At 49.0% G+C, this 23037-nt stretch overlaps 1 protein-coding gene across 2 annotated transcripts in view; it reads left to right on the top strand.

Moving 5' to 3' along the window:
• Window positions 1-23037, top strand: part of UBE4B (ubiquitination factor E4B) — a 116633-nt gene that overhangs the window by 16738 nt on the left and 76858 nt on the right. For both annotated transcript variants that reach the window (XM_007535706.3, XM_060170932.1), the window contains exon 2: window positions 12684-12870. In XM_007535706.3, the coding sequence (XP_007535768.1) occupies window positions 12684-12870 (187 nt within the window). The remainder of the gene's footprint in view (window positions 1-12683; window positions 12871-23037) is intronic.

Raw genomic sequence — 23037 nt, 5'->3', positions numbered from 1 at the left:
CACCTGCAGACCTGCTTCACCTCTTGTAAAGGAACCCCTCCTGCAGGTGGGGAGTTGGGGTTGGAGTGGGAACCTTGCATGGGTCCTTGCACTTCTGCTATGTGCGCTTAACCCAGTACGCCGCCACCCGGCCCCTCTGTTATGTGTCTTTAGCCTGAACTTAGTCATATGACTACAGCTAAACGCAGGGTGATTGTTTTCACTAAGCACTGCTTAGCTCTGGTTTGTGGTGGTACCGGGCGTAAGCCTAGAACACAGAGTCTCTGCATAACCGGTATGCTGTCTCCCCCGCCCTGACCGAATGTTTGTTATTCAGAGACACCTAGTTGCTTTTATCACAGTGAAAAAAAGACTTGCCATATATTGAGATGGGAGTTTTGAGACAGGGCTTCAGTGACCTTACCAACCCCGGTCTTATTGCTGAGCATGACAGGGTCAGGAAACGCCAGAAGAGTCCAGGTGGTACAGGGTGAGGTGTGGTCTCCAAAGACATGCGGGGAGCGTCTGTAAGCAGTGCAGGTCCTGTGCTTAAGTGAGAAGAAAATGCCGAGGGGCATGGCGCCAGCGGTTTGAGTGCACGTGGCGCAAAGCGCAAGGACCAGTGTCAGGATCCCGGTTCGAGCCCCCGGCTCCCCACCTGCAGGAGAGTCGCTTCACAGACATCACATGTACCAGAGTGATGTCTGGTTCTCTCTCTCCTTCTTTCTTGTTAATAAATAAAATCTTAAAAAAAAAAAAAAGTTGCTGCCAAGATTGGTATGTTATGGTCTCTAACCTATGAGCTCCACCTCTGATATATTTTTGTTATTGAGGGGGAGAGAGAGAGAGACAGACAGACAGACAGACAGACAACACTGCGGTTTCCCTCCATGCAGTGGGCTGGGCACAGACATGTAAAAGTGAGCTATTCATACATGGTAAAGTGAGCTATTCAACTGGTCTGCAAATGTGCCGTTAGCTGGCAGTTAGCACTTCCTGTGAGTAACGGCCACTTGGCACAAAGCGCTGTTCCAGCAATGTGGGGCAGCTCAGCGGGTCAAGCTCAGAGCCTGCGTGCATCAGCCTCAAGATGTCACCTGGGCCACGCGACAGAGATGCTTTCTCACAAAACAAGCATACCTTTTTTAAAAGGTTGTTTCTCAGGGGCCAGGCAGGTAGCACACCGGGTTAAGCACACATTGTGCAAATCTGAAGGATCCCGGTTCAAACCTCCTGCTCCCCAACTGCAGGGGCTTGCTTAGCAGGTGGTGAAGCAGGTCTGCAGGTGTCTGCCTTTCTCTCCCTCTGTCTTCCCCTCTTCCCTGTCCTATCCAGCAATAAAAACAACAATAACAAGGGCAAAAAAAAAAAAAAGGCTCCAGGAGCAGTGGAATTGGAGTGCAGGCACTAAGCCCCAGCAGTAGCCTTGAAGGCGCATGCCTAAAAAGCACAGCGCTGGGCGCGCGAGCCCATCCACAGCCGCACCTGCCGCGCGTCACGAGTGACCCAGCCCACATACCACGTGGAGCACTGCAGGATTAAAGGAGTGAAGTCCCAGTGACGATAAAAAAAAAAAGGAATATAGAACCAGAGTGTGATGCTGATGCTGGAAATAGAGCTCTGCCTGGTGCACTGCTCCCCAGGCCACTTGCTGAGCCGTGTGCGTGTATGTGTATGGCTATGTGTGTGTGAGTGAGCGTGTGTGTGTGTGTGTGTGTGTGTGTGTGTGTGTGTGTGTGTGAAGGACCTAGAAGGGAAAAAGGTATGAATTTACTCCGTTCTTCTCTTCCCATTGGTGAGAGATTAGGAGGCAGGCAGATTTAAAAGCAAGGTGTTTTGTGCCCGAGGCACTCCAAATAAGAATTTTCCCATAATCTGGAAACATCGCGTCACACTGTAAGTTAACTTTTAGAGCTCTACAGAAATCTGGTAAATGTGTATGAGAAAAATATTGGAGATCTTACATTCTGTTTTAGTTCAGTACGTCCGGGTGTTTATGCCCAAAGCTGAGGTGCACCAAGCAGCTCATTCTGCAGTGGGGAGGCTGGAATACAGCAAGGTGGAGTTTGACGACAGATGTTTTGCTATTGTGAAGATTGGATTATTAAATGTCTTGAATGGAATCGCAGGTGGAGACGGAGAGAGGTCAGAACACGGCTCCCTGCCAGTGTGTGTGGTGCAGGAGATCATACCCAGGTCACCACGCTTGTAAGTTCTGCCTGCACTCCACCTGTTGAACCATCTCCCCAGCCACCAAAGAGATCCTTGAGGTGGCGAGTCAGTGGGTCAGTGACTTCTGACTGGGGCCATCTGAGAAAGTCTCAGAGGGGATTTGAGTTAGTTCTCAGAACTTCAGCTGAAAAGCCTGTGGGAAAACAAGTGTTTCAGCTACTTATTCCTTTGATCAATTAATTTTTTATTTTTATATTTATTTTATTTATTATTGGATAGAGACAGAGAAATTTGAGAGGGGGTGGGACAGAGAAGGAAAGGGACAGAGAGACACCTGTAGCCCTGCTTCACCACACGTGTTTCCCCCTGCAGGTGGGGACCAGGGCCTTGAACCCGGGCCCTTGTGCATTGTAGTATGTGCACTTAGCCAGGTGTGACACTACCTGGTCCCTCCATTGATCAATTTATTACGAGAACGAGGGGGGAGGGAAAAGAGAGATCCCAGAACACCGCTCAGCTCTGGCCAGGTTGGTGCCACAGGCTTGCAGCTGGCGGCTACAGCGGGCCGAGTCAGCTCCTTGGTCCACGTTTGTTCACTCCAGGGCCCATTCACTGAGAACCATTATGTTGGAAATCTCAGATACAGGCTTCCCTTGGAGACACTAGAGGTTGAGTTCAGAACACTGCGGTGAGACGTGGTGCAGTGAGTGGGCTGCACAGCTTGCTTAGCTTCTCCATGTTTACAGAAACTGCGAGTCGGGCGGTAGCGCAGAGCGCTAAGTGCACGTGGCGCAAAGCGCAAAGACCGGCGCAAGGATCCGCTTCAAGGCCCCAGCTCCCTACCTTCAGGGGCGTTGCTTCACAGGTGGTGAAGCAGGTCTGCTGGTGTCTGTCTATCTTTCTAGGAGTCGGCGGTAGCACAGCGGGTTAAGCGCATGTGGCGCAAAGTGCAAGCATTGGCGTGAGGATCCAAGTTCTGGAAGACCTGCCTGTATCATATTTCAGCATCAGCCCTGCAGCACGGGCACCCGAGTATGCTGGTACCCACACAGCGCATCAGACGTCAGCAACCGCATCAGTGCTTCACGTGTGCTAGTTTCACTGTCGGCGTCTTCAGTTCAGGCCTCGTGTGTGTGTTTATTGTGAGAGACGCTGACAGAAAAGAACACTGTTCTGCTGGCTCACGTAGTGCTGGGAATCCAACCCAGGGCTTCGTGCATCTAAGAAACACGCTCTGTCATGGAACCTCCTCCCTGGTCCAATATTGACTTGACTTAATTAAATGAGACTTAAGTGGGCGGGTAGTGTGCACGTGGTTGAACACATGTACCACAGCGCACAAAGACCCAGGTTCAAGCGGGGTAGCTTCACGAGTGGTGAAACAGGGCTGTGGGCATCTCTCCTCCTCACCTCTCCCTTCCCTCTCAGTTTCTGTCTCTAGCAGATAATTAAGTAAAGGATTAAAAAGTGTATCTTTGCTAGTCACTTTAAGTCTCTGCTAGAAAAAAGAGAGGGAGAGAAGGTAGTGTCTCTTGGTCAGCTTCCTTCTTCTCTTTTGGTCATCACTGAGGCTTCACAGCTTTTCAGATAGAGACTGACACCAAGAGGCAGAGAGAAAGAGGGAGAGAGGGAGCAAGAGCGAGCACAGCACCAGAGCTCCCTTCAGTGTGATGGGGGCCAGGCTGTACCGGGCCACACGCATGACTAAGCAGTATATGTCCTGTCACCAGCTGCATCTCCTTCCTCTTCCCCTGCTCCGCTCGGGCTTGTGGTGGTTCTGAGGATTGAACCTAGGACTTTAGAGCCTCGAGCAGGAGAGTCTCTTTGCAGAACCATTATGCTGTCTCCCCCCAACCAATAGTGTGCTAGCCAAGTGAGCTATTTTGCCGACTTGGTCAGGTTCTTTATTCTCTCACTCTCAGAAAATTAAATTTAAAAATTAATGCTAAATAAACAAAAGTAGGTATAGCACAAATAACATGCCTTTTTGGGGAGCAGACTAGAGCAGAGTGAATAGGAAATACATGGTTTTCTCCAGAGCAGCTGGCCCCTTTGCAGGTGAGCAGGCAGCTGACCTCCTTGTGAGCCCAACACCACCCTGGCGACGTGCCTTCCCTGCTCGCCCTCGCCCTTCCTGCTCACAGTCTACCTGGTGTGGACCTGACTTGCTGTCCAGCTCTCCTGCTCTCCGCCGCCGGGTCTGGTCAGCGTCTTCTTACCGGTGTCTGCTACCATGCCTGCTATGAAACAGACACTGAATAGTGCGACACAGGACTGGATTGGTGTGGGGCAAAGTTATAGTCATGATGTTTTTGTTGTTACTGCCCTATTTACTGGTGTATATACTTCTTTCATTCTCTCTACTATGTGTACTTTAAAATAACCTTTATGTATATTTCTAAGTGAAAGTGAGCGTGTTAATATTTTAATATCCTTAGAGTACAAATATATCTGATATACTGATAGCCTGTTCTAAAGTTCACTTAGTCATAATTATGAATAAGGGTGGGGGTAGATGGCATAATGGTTATGCAAAGAGAGACTCATGCCTGAGGCTCCAAAGTCCCAGGTTCAATCTCCTGTACCACCAGAAGCCAGAGCTGAGTGGTGCTTTAATATAAACAAACAAATAAATAAAATACATTAATTCTGGGGGGTAGATAGCATAATGAATGGTTATGCAAAGAGACACTCATGCCTGAGGCTCCGAAGTCCCAGGTTCAATCACACATGCCCCTCGAGTTATTTCACAGGCAGTGAAGCAGGTCTGCAGGTGTCTAACTTTCTCTCTCCCTGTCTTCCCCTCCTCTCTCCATTTCTCTCTGTCCTATCTAACCATGATGACATCAATAACTACAGTAACAATAAAAAATATCACACCTACCTCTCCACCACCACCAGAAGCCAGAGCTGAGCTGTGCTTGGGTAGAAAGGAAAACAAAACAACAACAACAAAAAAAACCAAAGAACTAATGAATAAGTACTGTGCGATCAAGGAGAAAAGCTCTCTAATTTACAAATTACAGCAACTTCAGAGGGATTTTCTTGTACAAAATCAGTGCACCATGATTAAGATTATAATCCGAAGTAGAAGTGTCCAGGCTCAGAACCACCTTTGTTCTTTGTGGCTGTGTGACTTTTAGAATTTTTTTTTTTTTTTTTTTACCAGAGCACTGCTCAGCTCTGCCTTATGGTGGTGCAGGGGATTGAACCTGGGACTTGAGAGCCTCAGGCAGGAGAGTCTCTTTGCATGACCATTGTGCTTTCTACCCCTGCCTGACTTTCAGTAAGACTTGAGCTGAGCTCAGTTTCCTCATCTGTAAGATGGAAAATGTACCAGTAAACTCAGGCTCCTCGCTGGTTTCTGTATGTGAAACCTCTAAGGTCTCTAGAGCCTTTCACAGTATTGTCAGAGACTAAGCGAGAAGGCCCGAGCCCCAGCCAGCTCTCTAGCTCCTCCCTGGTGGTGGGCGTATACCAGTCAGAAGACATTCACCTGTGCTCAGTTTTACCCTCTGAAGGGATATTTAAGCATTTGTGATGTTAAGGTTGGAAGGGAAAGAACTTTTCTTTTTTTTTTTTTTTTTTCCTCCTCCAGGGTTATTGCTGGGCTCGGTGCCTACACCATGAATCCACCGCTCCTGGAGGCCATTTTTTCTTCCCCTTTTGTTGCCCTTGTTGTAGCTTCGTTGTGGCTATTATTATTGCCCTTGTTGACGCAATTTGTTGTTGGATAGGACAGAGAGAAATGGAGAGAGATGGGGAAGACAGAAAAGGGGAGAGAAAGATAGACACCTGCAGACCTGCTTCACCGCCTGTGAAGCGACTCCCCTGCAGGTGGGGAGCCGGGGGCTCCAACCGGGATCCTTACGCCGGTCCCTGCGCTTTGCACCACATGCGCTTAACCCACTGCGCCACCGCCCGACCCCCGGGAAAGAACTTTTCTATGTCTTTGGCTCATGTATGGAAGGAGATGGCAGCAAACTGAGCTTGTTTACTTTCTGTGGTACTGGGGATCGGACCCAGGACCTCACAGGTGCTGGGCGTGCACCTGACCACTCTGACCTGGCTTGAGTTTACTAGTCCTCAGCTGTGATTTTTTTTTTTTAATTTCTTTATTGGGGAATTAATGTTTTACATTCGACAGTAAATACAATAGTTTGTACATGCAGAACATGTCCCAGTTTCCACATAACAAGACAACCCCAGTAGGTCCTCTGTCATCCTTCTTGGATCTGTGTTCTCCCCACCCTTTTGTTACCCTTGTTGTTGTAGTGCCCTTGTTGTAGTTACTGTTGTTGTCGTTGTTGGATAGGACAGAGAGAAATGGAGAGAGGAGGGGAAGACAGAGGGGGAGAGAAAGACAGACACCTGCAGACCTGTTTCACCGCCTGTGAAGTGACTCCCCCGCAGGTGGAGAGCTGGGGGCTTGAACCGGGATCCTTATGCTGGTCCTTGTGCTTCGTGCCATGTGCGCTTAACCCGCTGTGCTACTGCCCAACTCCTGACTGTGAATTTTTTTTAAAGTCTCTACTAAGAAACATTTTTTTTTAATTAAAAGGAAACTGACAAAGCCATAGGATAAGAGGGGTACAACTCCACACAATTCCCACCACCAGAACTCTGTATCCATCCCCTCCCCTGACAGCTTCCCTATTCTTTATCCCTCTGGGAGTATGGACCCAGGGTCATTGTGGGATGCAGAAGGTGGGAGGTCTGGCTTCTGTAATTGCTTCCCTGCCGAACATGGGCGTTGACACGCATACTCCCAGCCTGTCTCTCTCTTTCCTTAGTGGGGCAGGGCTCTGGGGAAGTGGATCTCCAGGATACATTGGTGGGGTTGTCTGTCCAGGGAAGTCTGGTCAGCATCATTCTAGCATCTGGAACCTGGTGGGTGAAAAGAGAGTTAACATACAAAGTCAAGGGAGTCGGGCGGTAGCGCAGTTGATTAAGTGCAGGTGGCGCAAAGCATAAGGACCGGTGTAAGGATCCTGGTTTGAGGCCCCGGCTCCCCACTTGCAGGGGAGTCGCTTCACAGGCAGTGAAGCAGGTCTGTAGGTGTCTTTCTCTCCCCCTCTGTCTCCTCTCCACTCTCCATTTCCCTTTGTCCTATCCAACAACAATGACATCAATAACAACAATAAAACAACAAGGGCAACAAAAAGGAATAAATAAATATTAAATAAAAACATACAAAGCCAAACAAATTGTTGAACAATTATGAACCTAAAGGCTGGAATAGTGCAGATGAAGAGTTCGGGGGGTTCCCTCCATTTTGTAGATAGCTAGTAGGCCTATTTTAGTTATATTCCAAAGGGCCTGTGGCTATACCAGTTTTTTTTTCTTTTTATCTTTTTTTTTTTCCCTGAGCCTGAAATCTGATCTGGGGCCCATATTCAGCTTAGGAGCCTCTGTGACCTCTGCATCCCTCTAGATCTGAGCTCACATTCTGTGGACATGAGTAGGAACGTTCCAAGCTGCCCCAATATCAGGACCCATCTTCCTCAGGTGGAGCACAGAGTATGTTGTCCAGCCTCCCTTCAGAGGATGGAACATTTTCTGCCGTTGTTGATCCAAGTTGAGGGCAAGGTCCTATGGGGACCCACAAAGGGTCTGTTGTGTTGTTCCTGATTGGCTGTGACATTTTAAGGGCTGCTAGTGAATCAGAGAGCTGATTAGATCAGAGAGCTGGGGCATCCACATTTGCATGCAAGCACTACTACTCAGAGGTCTCTATCACAGCCCAGTTAAAGTAGTCAGAACAGAGGCTATCTCTAGAAGGAGATAATCTTTTTTTAAATTTCTTTTTCTTTTTTTTTTTTGATATTCTCTTTTGTTGTCCTTGTTTTATTGTTGTAGTTATTATTGATGTCATTATTGCTGGATAGGACAGAGAGAAATGGAGAGAAGAGAGGGAGAGAAAGACAGACACCTGTAGACCTGCTTCACCGCTTGTCAAGCGACTCCCCTGCAGGGGAACTGGGGGCTCGAACCAGGATCTTTATGCTGGTCCTTGTGCTTTGTGCCACCTGCGCTTAACCCAATGCTCTACCGCCTGACTCCCGAAGGGGATAATCTTAAGAGTAAATATCTGAAATTGTTTTTTTTTTTTGTATAGGTGTTACAATTAAATTTTTAAGTCTTTTTTTTTTAATATTTATTATTTATTTTCTCTTTTGTTGCCCTTGTCGTTTTATTGTTGTTGTTATTGATGTTGTCGTTGTTGGATAGGACAGAGAGAAATGGAGAGAGGAGGGAAGACAGAGAGGGGGAGAGAAAGACAGACACCTGCAGACCTGCTTCACCGCCTGTGAAGTGACTCCCCTGCAGGTGGGGAGCCGGGGGCTTGAAAAAAAATTTTTTTTTTGCGTCCAGGGTTATTGCTGGGGCTCAGTGTTTGCACTACGAATCCACTGCTCCTGGAGGCAATTTTTTCCCATTTTTGTTGCCCTTGTTATTATTATTGCTATTGTTGTTGGATAGGACAGAGAGAAATGGAGAGAGGAGGAGAGAAAGACAGACACCTGCAGACCTGCTTCACTGTTTGTGACGCGACCCCCCTGCAGGTGGGGAGCCGGGGGCTTGAACCAGGATCCTTACGCTGGTTCTTGTGCCTGGTGCCATGTGTGTTCAACCTGCTGCGCTACCGCCCTGCCCCACAATTAAATTGTTTAAAAATGTTTAAGGATTCTAAGACAATAGTTTGATATATTTTTTTAATTGAGAGGTGATTATGGGCTCACTTCTCTACAAACTGCACAAAAAAGAAAAAACAGTTGGCTGCGCTCTTACTTGGCTTCAGACTCAGGCCACAGCCTTGCTGTTGCTTGTCTAATAGTAGCCGCTCAGAATCTGGTTTTAGTTCATCAGGAACCGTGAGGGTAGGAAATGCTGCTATTTCAGGACAGAACAGTTCCGGGGAAAGTCCAGCTGTCATGTCATTGGTGAAGACAAGATTACTAAGGACCGAGAGGTAGTTCGCCCCTCTGAGAGCACACACCTCATGATTTGATAGGACCCAGGTACTTAGAGCAGGTGACACCACACAGAGCATCTCTACTGGGAAAGCTTCACGAACAGTAGTTGTGGTCTCGTCTCTGTCTGTCTGTCTATCTTTATTTATCATTATTATTTGTTTTTTCACCAGCGCACTGCTCAGTTCTGGCTTATGGTGGTGGGGGGGATTGAATTTATGACCTTGATCCTCAGGCGTGAGAGTCTCTTTGCGTAACCATTATGCTAATACCTCTACCCTTTGCTCTTTCTGTCCCTTGGTTTCACCCTTCAGCCCCATCTCTTCCCTTCCCTCTCTAACACTGAGGAAGGGAGACTCAGCTGGGAGTGGTGCAGAGCCCTGGCAGGTGAAGAGAGAGCTCTAGTTATGTTTGGTTAGGGCATTAGTTGAGGAATTTAATCTTTTTAAATTTATATTTTTTATCATCCTTATTTATTGGATAGAGACAGCCAGAAATCAAGAGGGAAGGGGGTAATAGAGACGGAGAGACACCTGCAGCACTGCTTCACCGCTTGCAAAGCTTTCCCCCTGCAGGTGGGGACCGGAGGCTCGAACCCGGGTCCTTGCACATTGTAATACGTGCACTCAACCAGGTGTGCCACTGCCCGGCCTGAAAGTCTCTTGTACACACTTATTCTCTCTGTAACATCTGGGGAACAACATTCTTTTTCTGTTTTGTTAAAGTCCACTCACTTATTGCCTGAGAGTTGGCGAGAGTAGCACTATGGCACCTGTCCAGGCACAAAGGCAACATTTCTATCTTACTTTGTTTGATTTTTAAAATTTATTGCTTTCCATTTTCTTAGGATTTTATTTATTTATTTACTGTTGTAGTTATTGTTGTTATTGTTATTGATGTCATCATTATTGGATAGAAATGGAGAGAAATGGAGAGAGGAGGGGAAGACAGAGGGGGAGAGAAAGATAGACACCTACAGACCTGCTTCACCACCTGTGAAGCGACTCCCCTGCAGGTGGGGAGCCGGGGGCTCGAACCGGGATCCTTACACCGGTCCTTGTATTTTGCACCATGTGCGCTTAACCCGCTGTGCTACCACCCAGCTCCAGGATTTTATTTATTATTGAGAAAGACAGGAGGAGAGAGAGGAAGAACCAGACATCACTCTGGTACATGTGCTGCCCGGGATTGAACTCACGACCTCATGCTTGAGAGTCTAATGCCTTATCCACTGCGCCTTTTAAAAAGTCAGTACAAGAATGTTCCTGTCTGAACAATAAAAGGGGTTTTCTGCAGTGTTGGTGTGACAGGTAGTCTAAGCTCATAGGCTGTAGAAAATAAAAATAGGGGCCGGGTGGTAGCACAGCGGGTTAAGCACACATGGTGCAAAGTGTAAGGACCGGCGTAGGGATCCCTGTTCGAGCCCCCGGTTCCCCACCTGCAGGGAAGGGAGGGTCACGTCACAAGCTGGTGAAGCAGGTCTGCAAGTGTCTGTCATTCTCTCCTCCTCTCTGTCTTCCCCTCCTCTCCATTTCTCTGTCCTATCCAACAACGATGACAACAACAATCACAGCAATGATAAACAAGGGCAACAAAAGGAAAACAATGGCCTCCAGGAGCAGTGGATTCCTATTGCAGGCACTGAGTCCCCTGAGCACAAAAAAAAACAAAAACAACAAAAACTAGAGGGGGAGTCAGGCTAGTTAGGCACACATGGCAACGACATGCGTAAGGCTCCCAGTCCCCCCCACACACACACACTCCCCACCTGCAGGGTTGCCACTCCACAGGTGGTGAAGCCGGTCTGCAGATGTCTATCTTTCTATCTTTCTCTTTCCCTCTCTGTCTCCCCCTCCTCTCTCCATTTCTCTCTGTCCTATCCAATAACAACAACAATAATAACTACAACAATAAAACAACCAGGGCAACAAAAGGGAATTAAAAAAAAAAAATTGAGGGGCGGCATGTTTAGGCATGGGTTTAAAACGGTCAAGGTTTATTACATGGCAGTACAGCAGTATGGAATTGTATATTTTAGGCATAGCAAGACAGGCAGTTATAGGCAGAGGTAAGAGTAAGCCAGGCTCATGGATCCATAAATCACTAAAGTTCAGCTCCGTGTGTTGTCTCCTGGGAGAGGCCCCATGACGTCCTGGGAAGCCAAGCTGGCCCCAGCTGAAGTGGGGGAGGGCCGGACTTCCGGCCACCTGGAAGCTAAAATGCATCAGCCCTGTCGTGTGCTGATTGCCTTCTCACATTCAGCCTCAGCCTATGCTAAGCAGGCCTCGGAGTCCCATTCACGGGCTGTGTCACAATAGGAGAGTCACTGTAGGCAGTTAGCACTGGTGGGGACTCACCTCCCTTATCATTGTGGAGGGAGATTATGTCTACTTACCATGGAGACTGTGAACATCCTAGTTGGTGTGTGTCCTTGAAACTCACATACAACTATAAGGGTTTATTATGATTGTTTAAAAAATTGTTTCTATTGTCTTTGCTTATTTGATAGAGACAGCCAGAAATCAAGGTGATGGGGGATAGAGAGAGACAAGAGCAACATCTGCAGCCCTGCTTTAGCACTCGTGAAGCTTTCCCCCTGCTGGTGGGGAGTGGGGCCTTGAGCCTAGGTCCTTGTGCACTGTAACGTGTGCTCAACCAGCTGTGCTACCACCCGGGCTCCTTATTCTCATCTGTATGTAACCGCACTGCCCAGGACGGTTAGCGAATGAGAGTCTTGACTGGTTGTGAATTAATGACTCTCAGAAGGTAAGAGTAGCACTTCTGTGATTCACCGAGATTTTGTGATACATACTTGCAATTGCTTGAGAAGTGGGATATTTTACAAGGCAAGTGTTGAAGATTTATTGCAGTTTGGTACCAGAAACCTTGTTCCTGAAAGGGACGGTAGAGTTTGACTCAACAGAGCTTGCATTAGTGTCTCTCATTGGCCTAGTGAATTAAAGTCTCACCCACTGAATGGCCAGTCAGGTAGTTTTATTGACTTAACAAACTTTGGTTTCTTAGGAGTACAGTAAGCCGGGAGTCGGGCGGTAGCACAGTGAGTTAAGCGCAGGTGACGCAAAGCGAGCGTGAGCGCAAGGACTGGTATAAGGATCCCGCTTCAATCCCCTGGCTCCCCACCTGCAGGGGAGTCACTTCACAGGTAGTGAAGCAGGTCTGCAGGTGTCTGTCTTTCTCTCCCCCTCTCTGTCTTCCCCTCCTCTCTCCATTTCTCTCTGTCCTATCCATCAACAACGACAACAATAATAACCACAACAATAAAACAACAAGGGCAATAAAAAGGGAATAAATAAATATTTAAAAAAAAAGTAGTATAATAAGCTTCCTCTAATCCCAGTACCAGGAAGCTTGGGCTGAGTTCTGGCCGAATTGCTGTGGATGGGAAAAGGCAGGGACCTGGGCCCATGGTCCTAACTGCCTTAGGCCACTGCAGCTTCCTCCTGCTTCGGTGGTGTCAAGCTCTAGCCTGGTACATAGGAAGTGGCTGTTACTTCTGCTCTCCAGTTACAGAATCTCCTTTTCCTCCTCACATTGTAGATCCGACGTAGGCGCCTGGCACGACTAGCTGGAGGACAGACCTCCCAGCCGACCACTCCACTCACCTCTCCCCAGAGGGAGAACCCTCCGGGGCCTCCCATAGCAGCACCAGCCCCGGGCCCCTCCCAGAGTCTTGGCCTCAGCGCCCACAGCATGACCCCTGCTACCTCCCCAATAGGCGCATCAGGTAAGTGCACTGCAGACCTGGGCGTCCATCTGGTGGTCCTGATCAGAGCTTTTTGTTAAGTTTGCAGCTTGCACATTCCGTCTACATCAGCTTAAAAGGAAGCAACGTTTTGGAATAGTGGAAGCAGTAGTTTCAAGATAACATTGTTATATGCAGTGTGTGGTGTTGTTTTTCTTGTCTGTTCCTTTTGATGGCGATCTGCTAGTTGCTTTCCTTTTTATAACATTTATTTTTTCTTTCCAAATAGGGTTAGGTCTTACCTCTGTTGGCAAGGGGATTAAAAAATTAGATTTGGTTCTCATGATTTTATGAGTTTGGTTGTTGCTTTTCTTTTTAAGATAAAGTAGTCTATAAATGCACAGTTGAAATAACTATCAAGACACTAAACCTCTAACTGCATGTGTCTGTGTCATTCTGCATTGGCATAGAACTTTTTATTTATTTGTTAACTTTTCGTGAAGTTTTCCCCTTGCAGGTGGGCACCAAGGGCTTGAACCTGGGTCCTTGTGTACTGTAACATGTGCACTTAGCCAGGTGTACCACCACCTGGCTCCATATATTCAAGTATTTATTTTACTGATGACGTATGAGACGGCGAGCGCATCCAGCGCTGGGCCTCGGGCGCATAGGCCAGTGCTTGAGCTGTTTCCTCAGCTGCTCTTTGTATTTTCGAGCAGGAAACTTGGCCCGATTTGTAACAGCCTCATTGATAATGCCGTCACTTTGTGGCAGCTCTCCCCCCCTCCTTCTGTCTTTCCTACTAGGCCTTGCTGTGCTTTTGGCCCTATACAACTCCGCTGCTCTGGTGGGCCCTGTACTACTCTTTCCTTTCCTCTCCTCCTCCTCATACAGTGGGTGAAGGGATAAGGAGAGACAGCGCAAGCACTGCTTCGTTGCTCTGGAAGCCTCCCCCTTGTGTGCTGCTCCCTGTGATGGCCCGGGACTCACACATGTGTCCTTGTTCATGGTGAAGGGCGCGCTCTTCCAGACGGGCTGTCTCCCAACCCCGCAGTGTTTCTGCTCGGTAGCCAGGGCTCTCTGCCTTTGATAAGAAGAACGCGTTTGGCAAAGGACAGCCCCTCAACATTAAGTTGGAGGACTCGAAGAGCAGGACCAACAGCTTGAAAGCTGTCAGGAGCTGCTTGTTGCTGGCTTTGAAAGTGACTGGGATCCATGTGGATTCAGTCGGCTAGGAAGGATCGTCAGTTTCCCCAATGAATGGGTACTCAGGAGATGCACCACGGGAAGGTCGATCCAATGCATCCCTCTGCCTTTGATAAGATCGGTTCACAGTGTATCCTGGAAAACACCTGCTTCTAACTGAAATTGTTCTATCAAACATTAAATATTTTCATGACAGCCTTTTATTGAATGTTAGGCTCAGTGCTAAAGGTTTTAATTTTATCCTAATCATGACTGTTTTCTTTTACTGATGGAATCGTTGCATGTCCCTTTCACTGATGTGGCTGGGGAGACTACATTATCTTTCATTTCAGATTCCTCTAAATGTGTTTTACTCATGTCTTCACCTTGTTTGATAGATACCGTGCAGTTAGTGACACACAGGTGCCGATTCTCAGCTCTGCAGAACAGTCTCACCCTTGACTTAGGCCCTCTTCCTCCATCTGCACCAGGACCCCAGTTCCCCATCCACCTGACCCCTTACCCCTTACCCCCCACCCCCGTCCAGGTTTTCACTTTGTGTTTTCCCTCTCTTGTCTTTGTTTCTGATGTTTCCAGGAGTATTTTTTTTAATTTATTTTTTATTTAAGAAAGGATAAATTAACAAAACCATAGGGTAGGAGGGGTACAACTCCACACAATTCCCACCACCCGATCTCCATATCCCACCCCCTCCCCTGATAGCTTTCCCACTCTCTATCCCTCTGGGAGCATGGACCCAGGGTCGTTGTGGGATGCCCAGGAGTATTTTCGTAGCCACCCTTGGGGCATGGAAGCCCCATACTCCCCACCAAAGTTCTCTGCCTGCCCCTCTATTTTACAAAAAGATAGTCTGATTACCTTCCCCCCTTCTTTCCATGGAAAACAGTTTGGAGAATTCTTCAATAAATCCATATGGGCATACCCTGTGGCCCAGTAGCACCACTCCTCACCATGTGCTCAGAGTCCTGCCAGCACACATCTGAGGGAGACAACAGAGTAGTTGTTCAAAGGCTCTCATGCTTGAGGCTGTAGTCCCAGGTTCAAGCCTCTGTAGCACCATAAACAGAGCTGTGCAGTGCTCGGGTGAAAAAGAAAAAGTCTGTCTCTATATCTAACCCCTGTGTTTATATCTGTGTTGTTTACAATAGCCAAAGTATGGAAACAGCTCAGCTGCCACTCCAGGCTCTTGATCTTGTGCCCGAGGAGACCGTTACTGCTGGCACCCGAGCCCAGCTCACTTCCTGGATCAGTCTCCCACTGCCTGGCCTACCCCATACCTACTGCAGCTGACAGCACCTCACTTTGTAGACACTCTCTCAGCTGCCAGTCTGCTTTCCTGCTCTGTTCCCTGGGGAAACAGACACAGACAAAAGGAAGCTGCCTGGCCCTGTCTGTCTGTCAGTGGTGTGTGTAGCCAGTGCTCAGTCCTCTTGAGCCGAGCCTGCCTGCCTGTCTGTCTGTCAGTGGTGTGTGTAGCCAGTGCTCAGTCCTCCTGAGCCGAGCCTGTCTGTCTGTATGTCAGTGGTGTGTGTAGCTAGTGCTCAGTCCTCCTGAGCCGAGCCTGCCTGTCTGTCTGTCAGTCAGTGGTGTGTGTAGCCAGTGCTCAATCCTCTTGAGCCGAGCCCTGCCTGTCTTCCCTTCTCTACTTAGAGCTTGTGCTCCGGCACTTCCCAGCTTTCTTGCCTCAGAGGCTCTTTTCTCATGAAAGAATTTGTTTATTTATTTATTCATGAGAAAGGAGAGAGAGAAAGAACCAGACATCACTCTGGCACATGCGCTGCCGGGGATTGAACTGGGGACCTCATGGTTGAGAGTCCAGAGCTTTATCCTCTGCGCCAGCTCCCGGACCACCGTCAGTAGGTTTTCCACGGAAGTGGTAACTTTGAGTACAAACCTTTATTTCCCAGTGACAGAGAACCAGGGCACCCTGCTGTCACGTGCAGTGCTGGGGACTTAACTCTGTTATGTCCCAGGCTGATTTGTTTGACCAGAGCGCGGGCGCTCGGTGCCTCCACCGTGACTCCACTGCTTCTTACAGACGGAAACTGAGAGTGAAAGGGAGAGGAACACCTGCGCCACTGCTCACGAAGCTGCCTCTGTGGGTGGGGGCCGGGGCCTTGAACCCGGGTCCTCGTATGGTATGGTAGCGTGTGTGCTCTGCCAGAAGTGCCAGTGCCTAGCCCCTCCCCCCTTTGCTGATCTTCTCACCTCTGCTGCTGCCGGCGAGGTCCGAGGCACCAGCAGATCTTGCTGGACACGGGTGTGGCCTCCTGATGGCCCTCCATGCCTGTGCCTCATTTCAGCTCGTCTTCAAAGTGGGCCAGACAGCTCCTGCTGAGGTAGGACGCAGCTGTGTATGCACAGAGCGGCAGAGGTCACCCCCGCAACTGCCAACTCATTTTGTGCCTGTCAGCAACTAACAGACTCAGGCAGCCCCAAATGGTCTGTTGTTGGCAGTACAGCTTCGCGTCCTGAAGGCCTGATTATGTTTCTCCATGATTACCACGACTCATAACCACAAACAAGTCTGTGCTGCTACTAGCAGTGCTCTCGGCAGGTTGGCTAAACACACCGCCGTGACTCTATTAAACAATTTTTTAAAAAAAGGTAAAACAAACCCCTTCTAAGGCATGTTCTCCCAACACCATTCTCTTTGGCCCCTCCCTGGCTTCTTCCCTAGCGAGAGTGGAAGTCCGTCTCAGCATGACAGCCCACCCAGGCTCCCACATCTCCTCACCATTTGCTCTCCTGCAGACATCTAGCTTTTCGGTGACTCCTGGGACAGTCCCAGCACCAGCTCTGTTTGGGACTTTGGCGTTGATTACCCCCCCTCCCCTTCTCCTACTCCTCCCTCTCCGTTTATTGCCAGCACTATAAATCCACTGCTCTTAGTGCACATTTTCCTCCCATTTTATTTGACAGGACAGAGAGAAATTGAGAGAGGAAGGGGAGATAGAAAGAGAGAGAGACAGAGACACCTGCAGACTTGCTTCACCCCTGCAGATGGGGAGCCAGGGGCTTGAACCCAGGTCCTTGCGAGGAACCTTGGACTTCATACGCTATGCCATCGCCCATCCCACCCACCCCCAGTACTTACTTCTTTGCCTAGAATGTTCATACCCTGATATGTTTATTTTAAACTTCAGTTTGTTGAGGGAATTGTGATCTGGAGGATTGCTTCTGTCATGAGGGTACGGATTCACATTTCTCCAGGAATTGTGATCTGGAGGATTGCTTCTGCCATGAGGGTACGGATTCACATTTCTCCAGGAAATGTGATCTGGAGGATTGCTTCTGCCATGAGGGTACGGATTCACATTTCTCCAGGAATTGTGATCTGGAGGATTGCTTCTGTCATGAGGGTACGGATTCACATTTCTCCAGGAATTGTGATCTGGAGGATTGCTTCTGCCATGAGGGTACGGATTCACATTTCTCCGGGAATTGTGATCTGGAGGATTGCTTCTGCCATGAGGGTACGGATTCACATTTCTCCGGGAATTGTGATCTGGAGGATTGCTTCTGCCATGAGGGTACGGATTCACATTTCTCCAGGAATTGTGATCTGGAGGATTGCTTCTGCCATGAGGGTACGGATTCACATTTCTCTAGGACAGGTGTCAGCACAGTCACCCTACACCAGAGGGGACCTTGGATCCTGAACCTCCCTTTAGCGCCCATCACCTCCTTTGAGTCATAGGTCTGCTGAGAGTGAACACAGCTTCCTTCCCCTCCCTTCCCCTCCCTTCCCCTCCCTTCCCCTCCCTTCCCCCTTCCTTCCCTCTTCCTTCCCTCTTACCCTTCCCCTCCCATCCTCAGATGTTGTTTGGTATCATCTTCTCAGTAAGACTTTTTTCTTTTGCCTCCAGGGTTTTCGCAGGGGCTGGGTGCCTACACTATGAATCCACTGCTCCCGGAAGGTATCGTCCCCATTTTTGTTGCCCTTGTTGTGGTTGTGGTTGTTGATGTTGTTATCCATTGTTGGATAGGACAGAGAGAAATGGAGAGAGGAGGGGAAGACAGAGAGGGGGAGAGAAAGACAGACACCTGCAGACCTGCTTCACCACCTGGGAGCAAACCCCTCCCCCCCACAGGTGGGGAGCTGGAGACTCGACGGATCCTTACGCTGGTCTTTGCGCTGGGCCTTGCAAGCGCTTTGTGGCATGTGTGCTCCCCTCAGTAAGACCTCTTGACTCTCCCGTCTCAAAGCACAGCCTCTGTGTAATGTGAACATCTTTTCTCCGGCTCTTCTCACAGCTGGCATAGCAGATGCCTTGCTCGGACGTGCTGCTGTCCTGCCTCCCTGTAGAATGTGAGCTGCCTGTGGTACTCACTGCTGTCGCCCTGGGGTTGGCGGGCATCAAACAAGAGCGATCTGGTGATTCCTCCATGATTTACAAGAGAAAAATGGCCAGAATAACACAGACACATGTGACTTGAAATACGATTTTTTTTTTCCTCCAGGGTTATTGCTGGGCTCAGTGCCTGCACCATGAATCCACCGTTCCTGGAGGCCATTTTTTCCCCTTTTTTGCCCTTGTTGTTGTACCCTTGTTGTGGTTATTATTGTTGCTGTTGCTGTTGTTCCTTGTTGGATAGGACGGAGGGGAAGACAGAGGGGAAAGAAAGACAGACACCTGCAGACCTGCTTCACCACCTGTGAAGTGACTCCCCTGCAGGTGGGGAGCCGGGGGCTGGAACCAGGATCCTTCTGCCGGTCCTTGGGCTTTGCACCACGTGTGCTTAACCTGCTGTGCTACCCCAACCCCCAAAATACAAATATTTTTTAAAGATTTATTTATTTAATTTTGAAAACACTTCAGTTTGGAGAAGTATTTCTTGCCTCTTACAGCATTTGTCGATTGTGCTGGCAGACCCTGACTTTTCTGGGCTTGTGACAGTGTCACTCCATCTTGCCTCTGTTGTTGTTTTTGTGTACTTTTTAAAAATTCTTTTTATTTATTTTATTTTTTAAAAAGTTATTTATTTACCCTTCTGTTGCCCTTGTAGTTTTTTATTGTGTTGTAGTTATTGTTGTTACTGATGTCATTGTTGTTGGATAGGACAGAGAGAAATGGAGAGAGGAGGGGAAGACAGAGAGGGGGAGAGAAAGACCGACACCTGCAGACCTACTTCACCGCCTGGGAAGCGACTCCCCTGCAGCTGGGGAGCCAGGGGCTTAAACGGGATCCTTACGCTGGTCCTAGCGCTTCATGCCATGTGTGCTTAACCCACTGCGCTACCGCCCGCCCCCTGAATTTTTTATTCGACATGTGAAGTGGCGTTAGGTTGTGCCACAGTGCGGTTCCCAGTGTGCCTCGCTTTAAATCAAGGATATGCTACATCATGTTCGTCACCGAAAGCCCTTTCTGCTGACAGTTTCCCCACCCATCTGTCCCCTTTCCTTCCAATAAGCACTAACTGGTCGTGTAGTAGAAACATTTGCTTTTGAGTGCACGGAGTTTGAAAGCTGTAAAGCCTGCCTGGTGGCAATGATTGTTCAGAAGACAGAGCAGTGCTTGACTGGGTAGGTTATTGCTGTCTTACACAGAGGGTCTCCCTTGGCCCTCGGAGAGAAGGTGACGCTTAGAGCCAGAGTGAAGCCAGGAGCAAACTGGGGCATCCTGTGAGCTGAGCCTTCCTGACAAGGAATCACACACAGAGGTTCTGGGGTGACAGCGGGATTGGTGGTGATGGGTGGCTCGCATGAGCCCAGTTCCTCGCCTTGTCCCCTCCGTTTCCTTCTGCAGATTGGATACTGAACAGCACTACTGCATGGCAGCCCATCACAGGGATTCAACAGCAACGAGGGTCTTCTCCAGTCAGTTGTCTAGCTAAGAATGCAGTCAGGAATGGCAGTAAAACTGACCCTTTGCCCTGGCTCAGCGCTAGTGGTGTGTTCAGTCTTTCCCTCCTTCAGTGAGAAGCCCTGCTACCTCACCATCAGCGCAGATGGAGGGCCGATGCTTGTGGGTGATGCAGAAGTTGCTTGGAAGCAGCTGGCTGAGGCTCCTGCAGGGTTAGGACCCTCAAGCTATTGGCCGCACGGTTTCCATAGGTTGCAGCATGTGCGCTGCTATCCCGCCTTCCTCAGCTCACTGGCGTGAACTTATGGATCTTGGTACACCACCGTCCTAGGCTCACACGGACTTGTTTGGAAATGTGGGCAAAGTGTGTGCAGCACTGCCATTCAGCTTTCTGTGTGAGGCGGGGCTGCTTTCTCCTTCTGTCCATCTTGTCATCAGGCTGGTCTGGGCCTTTGGCGTCTCTTGCGCTGGCCTGCAGACCTCCCTGGCACTCTCCCAGACAGGCCTGAACTCACTACCGCTCGCTCCACTTCCATCCCAGAGGTCAGATTCCAGCCTCGCCAGCATGCTTGTAAGAATGGTTTCTGGCAGCACAGCCCTGCCCCTTAGGGAACGGAGGCCAGTAGAGGAGAAAGGACATGTCTGCTGCACAGGGGCCTTCTCGTCTCGTCTTGAACTGTGGTTTAGCCTGTGATCTTACAGGGCACCCGCTCCGGGATTACAGGCCTCCCCACCTTACAGTTTCATGTTTTGATTTTTAGAGACAAATTTTCACAAGCCTCTTTATCTGTACCAGAGGAGGCTTGGGCAGGGCCTTTTAGAACAACTTTGTTGGGGTCTTAAGGCCTCTTGGGCAATGCTGTGCTGTCTATACTAGAATTCAGTGTGTGTGTAGGGAGAGAGGAGGGAGGGAAATGCTGCAGTAGCTCCAGTGTGACAATTTAAAAATAGTCATTTGGCCTGTTTTGTTCCTGAAAGGGAACATTCTCCCGCAGATACTTGAGTCAGTAGCCGGAGGACAGTCCTGCCGAAGTGAACCCCGCTTTCCTTTGCGCTTCTGACTTGTGCCCACAGATACACGCTACCCGCAACGAGTCCATAGTCACCGGCACTCGGAGAGCTGCCCCTATATGCACTTTGCATCTCTGTAGGCAGACACAGCTTTCTCCTCTCTGCCTTGCACACACTCTGGTCAGTGGGTATTCTAGAGGATTCGAGGAGGTCATGTCTGTGTTTCATTCTTAGACATCTGACTGTGTAAGGAAGGAATCTGTGTCTCATCAAACTAGGCTTTGCAAGTGAAGACAGGCATGTTTGAGGGCAGAGAGTTTTGTACTCTTGCCTTAGTTTTTGTTTTCAGTTGTAATATTTAATTAATTTTATTCTGAATAAAGTCAGAGATCATCTGGTTTTTTTTTTTTTTTTAAGCTCAAAAAAAGAGTAGGGCTTATGCTATCATTGAGGTAGTGTGTAGAAACTGAATTGCCTTTCTTGAGCCAAAATAGATCTCTCTGAGGACTCAAGACAAAAAGAAATCAGATAAAATCCTTGATTCCTGATAAAAATATTGCAGACGCAGCCATGACGTCACACGGTGTTCCAGAACATTGTTACTCTCCTGCTGTGTCCCCGTGTACTGTTACTCTCCTGCTGTATCCCCGTGTACTATTACTCTCCTGCTGTATCCCCGTGTACTGTTACTCTCCTGCTGTGTCCCCATGTACCGTTTCTCTCCTGCTGTATCCCTGTGTACCGTTACTCTCCTGCTGTGTCCCTGTGTACTGTTTCTCTCCTGCTGTGTCCCCGTGTACCGTTACTCTCCTGCTGTGTCCCTGTGTACTATTTCTCTCCTGCTGTATCCCCGTGTACCGTTACTCTCCTGCTGTGTCCCCGTGTACCGTTACTCTCCTGCTGTGTCCCCGTGTACTGTTACTCTCCTGCTGTGTCCCCGTGTACTGTTACTCTCCTGCTGTGTCCCCGTGTACTGTTACTCTCCTGCTGTATCCCCGTGTACTGTTACTCTCCTGCTGTATCCAGGTGTACCGTTTCTCTCCTGCTGTATCCCCGTGTACTGTTTCTCTCCTGCTGTGTCCCCGTGTATTGCTTCTCTCCTGCTGTGTCCCCGTGTACTGTTACTCTCCTGCTGTATCCCCGTGTACTGTTACTCTCCTGCTGTATCCAGGTGTACCGTTTCTCTCCTGCTGTATCCCCGTGTACTGTTTCTCTCCTGCTGTGTCCCCGTGTATTGCTTCTCTCCTGCTGTGTCCCCGTGTACTGTTACTCTCCTGCTGTATCCCCGTGTACTGTTTCTCTCCTGCTGTGTCCCCTTGTACCGTTACTCTCCTGCTGTGTCCCCGTGTACTGTTACTCTCCTGCTGTGTCCCCGTGTACTGTTACTCTCCTGCTGTGTCCCCGTGTACCGTTTCTCTCCTGCTGTATCCCCGTGTACCGTTACTCTCCTGCTATGTCCCCGTTTACCGTTACTCTCCTGCTGTGTCCCCGTGTACCGTTACTCTCCTGCTATATCCCCGTGTACTGTTACTCTCCTGCTGTATCCAGGTGTACCGTTTCTCTCCTGCTGTATCCCTGTGTACTGTTTCTCTCCTGCTGTGTCCCCGTGTATTGCTTCTCTCCTGCTGTGTCCCCGTGTACTGTTACTCTCCTGCTGTATCCCCGTGTACTGTTACTCTCCTGCTGTGTCCCCGTGTATTGCCTCTCTCCTGCTGTATCCCCGTGTACTGTTACTCTCCTGCTGATCCCCGGGTATTGTACTCTCCTGCTGATCCACGTGTATTTTTACTCCCCATGTATTGTTACTCTCCTGCTGATCCCTGTGTATTGTTACTCCCCATGTACTGTTTCTCTCCTGCTGTATCCCCGTGTACTGTTTCTCTCCTGCTGTATCCCCGTGTATTGTTACTCTCCTGCTGTGTCCCCGTGTACCGTTTCTCTCCTGCTGTATCCCCGTGTACTGTTACTCTCCTGCTGTGTCCCTGTGTACTGTTACTCTTCTGATGTATCCCTGTGTATTGTTGCTCTCCTGCTGATCCCTGTGTACTGTTACTCCCCGTGTATTGTTACTCCCTGAGTATTGTTGCTCTCCTGCTGATCCCCGTGTATTGTTACTCTGCTGCTGTATTGCCGTGTTGTTACTCTCCTGTTGACCGCGTGGCCTAGCAGCCTATGCCGCAGTCAC

This window comes from Erinaceus europaeus, chromosome 13 (assembly GCF_950295315.1).
Source record: "Erinaceus europaeus chromosome 13, mEriEur2.1, whole genome shotgun sequence".
Classification (NCBI taxonomy): Eukaryota; Metazoa; Chordata; class Mammalia; order Eulipotyphla; family Erinaceidae; genus Erinaceus; species Erinaceus europaeus.
This window is presented reverse-complemented; position numbering and strand designations above follow the sequence as displayed.